Source organism: Cinclus cinclus, chromosome 13, assembly GCF_963662255.1.
Source record: "Cinclus cinclus chromosome 13, bCinCin1.1, whole genome shotgun sequence".
Classification (NCBI taxonomy): domain Eukaryota; kingdom Metazoa; phylum Chordata; class Aves; order Passeriformes; family Cinclidae; genus Cinclus; species Cinclus cinclus.
The window spans coordinates 2543777-2549776 of NC_085058.1; the positions used below are offsets into that span (position 1 = coordinate 2543777).

At 60.5% G+C, this 6000-nt stretch overlaps 2 protein-coding genes across 2 annotated transcripts; both read right to left on the bottom strand.

Annotated features, from left to right (window-relative positions):
- Window positions 1–28: 28 nt before the first annotated feature.
- Window positions 29–3482, bottom strand: NEIL1 (nei like DNA glycosylase 1). Its single transcript, XM_062501224.1, has 9 exons — window positions 3040–3482; window positions 2822–2941; window positions 2599–2671; window positions 2014–2113; window positions 1763–1881; window positions 1284–1311; window positions 867–937; window positions 556–763; window positions 29–391 (listed from the first exon to the last, which is right to left on the bottom strand). Exons 1-9 carry the CDS (start codon window positions 3465–3467, stop codon window positions 372–374), a joined length of 1167 nt encoding a protein of 388 aa, XP_062357208.1. The 5' UTR covers window positions 3468–3482; the 3' UTR covers window positions 29–371.
- A 146-nt stretch (window positions 3483–3628) lies between these two features.
- Window positions 3629–5630, bottom strand: COMMD4 (COMM domain containing 4). Its single transcript, XM_062501225.1, has 8 exons — window positions 5376–5630; window positions 5224–5295; window positions 5075–5140; window positions 4793–4832; window positions 4555–4674; window positions 4257–4337; window positions 3986–4162; window positions 3629–3867 (listed from the first exon to the last, which is right to left on the bottom strand). Exons 1-8 carry the CDS (start codon window positions 5376–5378, stop codon window positions 3827–3829), a joined length of 600 nt encoding a protein of 199 aa, XP_062357209.1. The 5' UTR covers window positions 5379–5630; the 3' UTR covers window positions 3629–3826.
- Between the last annotated feature and the right edge of the window lie 370 nt (window positions 5631–6000).

The window sequence follows — 6000 nt, forward strand, 5'->3', positions numbered from 1 at the left end:
AAGAGACTGGGCAGAAGGTTTTATCCTTTGCATGAAAAGGCAGACATGGTGATTTCTACACAAAATACTTTATTAGTCAGCTAAAAACAGTGACTGGATCAGCAGCCAGAAAGGGAAGAGGCAGAGGGAATGGTCAGAGTCCAGCACAAGACGTGCTCTTGGCCCTTTTTCACCCCATATGCCTGTGGACAGCAAGAAAAAGCCTCAACACCACACTCAGCTTCTCCCTCCCACACTGGTGGGATGCAACAGCAGCAAAGAAGAGTGAGTACAGGTACAGAGCAGCTCCATTTTCACTGTGTGTGGCCAGCTGCTGGCTGAGCTCCTCTTGGCTCCTTCCTTGTCCCTCAGGATGTGGTAGCAGGTGACACTCACACAGCAGGGGCTGCAGCTGGAGAAGGAAAAGGAAATGAGTCAGAGGAGGGCAAGGGGAGGTCTGGCTCTTGCCCCACAGGCTCCTCTCCTGCCTTTTGGCACCCCTCAGCCCCTTGCCACAAGGGAAATCTCCCACAGCCCCCATGTGGGCACCAAAGCCACAGGGACTGCCAGTCTCACCTTGGCCCCTGCGAGCAGATAGCCGGCGGCTTGTTCTGACACTCAGAGGCACCTCAGGCAAGGCTGGAGCAGGAGTCACTTTCCTCCTTCCATGAGCACGTCCTGTCCTTGGCCTGTCAGCCTCCTCTTCCTTCTCTTTTTCCTTTACCTCTGACTTCAGGGGGGTCACTGCAGCCCTGCGGCGCTGTTTCAAGGCACGTGGGGTGACCTGCGTAGGCAAGAGGGGAAATTCCATGTAGGATCATCACCATGCACTCAGGAGCAGCCCGAGCAAGCCATGGGCAGCCAGACGCAGCCAGAGAGCTGCTCACCTTGGGGCAGGGTGCCTCGGGGTCTGCCTTCACCTGAGAGCTCTTGCGGGGAGTCTTGCGGGGTCTCTGCCCTGTGTGAGATGATGTACCCGGATGAGGTGGGATGAGGGAGAGCCTGCATCCCAAGGGACCAGCTTATGGCACAGTAAGCTCACATGGGTGCTCTTCTGAGGAAGTACAGGATGAAAAAACATCCAACAGCTGCACACAGGCAGGTTTGGATCCTGGTAGGAAGCCTTGGGGACAAATGGCTTCTGTCCCTTGGCGCCAACAACTGTCACAGGCCTGTCAGCACCCCAGAGAGCATGGCTTTGCTCCTGCCTGTGCCCTTGTGCTGCACAGCAAGAACAGGGTTTCCCAGGCTCCAGCCACCCCAGAGCAAGAGTGGGTCCCAGAAGAAGGGGAGAGGAAACTCACCTTTGGGAGCCATGGGGCCAGGCTCTCCCTGTAAGGAAGGGACAGAGCATTGACTGTGTACAGTCATCCCGCAGGCAGCGGCAGAATCCCCACCCCTTCTCCATCCTATAGCCATTGCAGTGATAGGGAAACAGCCACATTTCCCTGGGAAGGCAGGGGAGTTGGGCTTGCTCTGCTTGCCCTGTGCCTTAGGGACTCTGCCAATCATCCCTGTACCTGCAAGATCCCTAACACAGCACCCAGGAGGGAAAATCGGGGCTGCCAGACCACCCAAACCCCCCATTCCCTCCATCTGCTCCCGACTGCTCACCATCCATTAGCTGGCTGCCCACCCCACAGGAGGTCCTTGTCACCCCCATGCCCAGCAGCTTGATGGAGAGGGAGACCCCCAGCCACACAGTGTAATGGGAGTCTCAGCAAGCAGAAAACAGGCTGGTGTCCCCTCGGAGGAGTGGTTTGGGGGTTTCCCCAGCTCCTACCTGGAACCATATGGTCCTGCCACTGCGGTCACGCAGGGAGCTCATGCCAGGCACCAAGTAACACTGCAGCCAGTCCTTGAAGGCAGCGTAATTATCTGAGTGCTCAGGGTCCAAGAGCTCTGGGAGGGGAGACAGGGAAAGGACAGAATCAGAGCAGAAGCTGTGATCACCATGTCAGGGTGTCCCCCAAAACCTCCTGGTGCTGAGAGTGCAAATCCCCAGACTCCCTGCTGCTTGCCTTGTCCCCTCACCTGCCGTGATGACCTCCTTGGGCACAGTGTGGCACAGCTCCAGGAGATCTGGGTTCTCTTGCCTCAGCTTCACCTTCTTGCTCAGTGTCAGGGAAGGATCCTGCCGACATGGAGAAGGACAGAGAAGTCACCTGCCAGCTCCTCTGTTTCCTCAGCTTCTCTCCTCCCATCTTCTTCCACATCTCCTGCCCTCCAGAGTATGAGCTGCCACTCTCAATACACATTACAGCCCTGAGCTCACCACACAGCAGGCTTCCAACTTAGCTACAAAGACGTGAAAGAGGTCCAGCACACAGAAACGCCACCAGCAGGTCGTGTAGTTTGTTTTCAGGCTTAAAATAACCACTTCCTCTCCCCCGAGGCCACAAGATCAGCCTCGGGCCTTACTGCAGCCTTCCCTTGGAGATTTTAAGCTTCCAAGGTGTTTGTTTCCCTCACCTCTTCCTCTTCACCCACCCCAAAATCTCTTCTAGACTTCCTTAGGGCAGAAGAGTGAAGGGCCACGGGCAACCAAACTCCTACTTTTGGCATCTGTCTGGAAACCTGCTGCTTTCCGAGCCTGTGAAAGCACCTGGTATTCCCCACCTTCTTGCTCTTCTCCTGCTCCTGCAGAGCCTCCAGCACCGTCCGAGCTTTTTCAAAGGGAGGGATCTTCAACCTGAGAGGGTTACACACAAGCCTGAAGTCTTGCTTCTGGCACTTCCAGTGTCTACCAGGTGAGGAGGCACCGCTGGCTTAGTCAAGCTCCAGCAATCTCTTAAGAGACTAAACCTCCGTGGCAAGTCAGAGGGTGCTCAACCCACCTTACCTGTACAGGATCTCAGCACGCAGGTAATTCCCAATTCCATTGAAATACTTCTGGTTTAAGAGGACCTCACAGATGGGCTTGTCAAAAACCCTGTCATCCAGGTTCTTCAGCACATTCTCCCTGCAAAAGAGCACGGGCCGTCAAGAAGAGTCACCTGGACATGTCCGTGCAGGAAAAGCAGCCAAACCCAAGCAGGAGGCATTCCTCAGGACGCTCACCTGAACGCCTGGTACTCGGAGATAACGCAGGGCCCGCGTTCCGGCTGCCAGGCGTCCCCCAGGCGCCACGACCCGAAGCGCCGGGGGTCCACGAAGCAGAGGGCGCGCGGGGGGCTCTCCCGGGTGAGGAAGCGCAGGTGGGCATGGCGGGGCAGCTCGGCGGCGGGGCACAGCCGGAACGACCCCGACATGCCGAAGCGGAACACGAGGTCCTGCGGGGCAGGGCCGGCGGCGGGGTCCAGCGCGCTCAGCGTCAGCCGCAGCTCCTTGCCCCGGGCAATGGCCGAGATGCTGTAGGCCTCGCTGCGGAAGGGCACCTCCGGGCCGCGGCCCACCGGCGAGCGCTCCACGCCGCCCGCGAACACCAGCTCTCCGCACGTCCCGTTGATGAAGCGCCCGGCCAGGTGCAGCTCCGGGCACTCGGGCATGGCCGCGACCGCACAGCGTAGCCCGAGCTCGCCGCCACCGCCGCTAGGCACGGCCCGCCCCCATTGGTTGAGCGGCAGGCGGTACGCGCTCCCATTGGCTGCGCCGCGGGCGGAGCGCGATCCCATTGGCTACGTGGTGATACCGGAAGGTGGGGTCCTGCCGAGGCCGTCCCGCCGCTGGGAGATGTTGCACAACGCCGGGACACAGCTGTTTTGTCACTGGGACTTTATTGGAGCTGTCCCGGGGACCCCCGGAAACCCGGAGGGAAGGGAAACGTCCTCCTCCCCAGCCAGGAGCACCGATCTGGACCCCCCCAACCCAGTGTCGCATCCTCCCGCCGTGGCCCTTTTCTGGCTCCTCAGAGAAGGGTGTTCATCAAGGTCTGGGCCTGCTTCAGCTCTGCAGAGAGAGGACGGAGATGCGGGGGAGCTGCTGGTATGCAGCATCCCTTCCAGCATCTCCCCCTGCAGAATCCCTCACAGAGATCCCTGCTGCCACCCCTCTCCTGGCACCTCACCTGCCAGCAGCACCCAGAACTTGTTGGCCGAGAGCGTCACAGGGACAGCCGTCATCTTGTCACACTCTCTGTCCCGCACGTTGAAGGTCAGGTGCACCACGGGCTCGTTGACTTCCTGCAGCTCGCTGGAGCTGAGAGTGTAATCCACCCGCCAGCGCACTGAGCCCAGCTGGCTCACTAGGGTGGGCAGTGGGATGAGGTCAGCACCCCGGCTCACTCCAGCACAGTGACTGACCCCCATGCCCCTATTAATACCCAACACCCCACTCACATCGCAGGCTGCAGGCCCTAAGCCTGTCCTGGAGAGGGCTCTGCTTCTCCTCATAGGAACGGCACAACCCACTGGCATGCTCTGTTTGTGAGGGGAGATCACAGAACTGCTCTGCTCACACCAGACCTGCAGCTGCCAAACCCCACCAAAACACCTGAGGAGCCCCCAGAGATTGGTGGCACAGAAGGGAGGAGATGGAGGACAGCACGACAGCCAGTCTGGCCACCAGCTGGGTGTGAACTGTCAGCAACATCCCACCACGTCTGGCTCACGGTGCCACCACGAGGGTTTCCCTTACCTTTAGGCAGTCCCAGCTGCTGCAGCTCACTTGACAGAGATTCACTGTCTACATTGTGTTTGGCTGCACTGGAAAGGATGAAGCCAAGGACAGCGATGGTCGCCTTCACATCCCCTGACTCTGCAGACAGGAGGGAGGATGAGCTCTGTCACTTTGGCAAGGTATTCCCAGATGCATTGCTGCCCATCCCTGGAGCACGGGTCCATTGGGGGATGGTGGTAAGGACAGCAGTGCTCACCTAACTTTGCATCTGAGGTCAGCTTCAGGATCTTGTCATACTGTGGGGGAGCCGAGCATCATGGTAAACACCAGCTAACGCACTTACTACCACTGTTAACACTAACAATTTTTACCTAAACATTAATACTAATAGCACTTACTATGCATATTATTACTACTAGTAGAGGCCGGTAGCGTTCTTAACGCTGAGGCTTGCATGAAGAACACGAGATTAATTTTGTTGATTATGTCACTGTAGTGCTGAAACACTTGGCCCCCATTGCGGTAGCCCCACACTTACGTCGATGGCTTCCCCCAGCAGGTCCCGCAGCACCTGGGCACAGATCAGCTTCAGCTTCACCGAGGACTGCGGAGGAGAAGGAGTGTGAGCAGCGGGCTCGCAGCAGGCGGGGGAAGAGCAGGGGGACGCGAGGAGCGCGGACACTCAACTATTTTGGCCAGTGTGCTGATCTCGGCCAGCACCCAGTCGGGGCAGTCCAAGTCCCCGCAGAAGCGGAACCGCTGCGGGGGAAGAGGCGGTCAGAGCCAGCGGCGGGCTCTGCACGCCCTCTCCGCTCCCCGCCGCCGAGCCCCCTCCCCACCATGTCACCGCCGTTCCCTGGTCCGTGCTTCTACCGCAGAGTCCGCCTTTGCGACCCGGAATCCGGAGAAGGGGACGGGGCCCTCGGGAGCGGGACGGCGGACCCTCCCAGCAGCCCTGGCTCCGCCCGACTGAGCCCTCACGGCCCCACTCCCGCCAATCCCAGCCCGCCTTTCTCCGTCCTGTCCAATCACAGCCGTCCTTTCAAGGCAGGCGCGGTCCCGCCAACCTCAGCCCGCGCGCACGCGCGGCCCGGCCCCTCGGCCCTGCCCCGAGGGGAGCGGAGTTCCGCCTCTCCTGCCGGCCCCTCGGCCCTGCCGTGAGGGGAGCGGAGTTCCGCCTCTCCTGCCGGCCCCTCGGCCCTGCCCCGAGGGGAGCGGAGTTCCGCCTCTCCTGCCGGCCCCTCGGCCCTGCCCCGAGGGGAGCGGAGTTCCGCCTCTCCTGCCGGCCCCTCGGCCCTGCCCCGAGGGGAGCGGAGTTCCGCCTCTCCTGCCGGCCCCTCGGCCCTGCCCCGAGGGGAGCGGAGTTCCGCCTCTCCTGCCGGCCCCTCGGCGGAGCGGAGTTCCACCTCAGCCCGAGCCCTCAGCGGCGCCACACCCCCCCACTCGCAGCCCAGGACTGTGGAG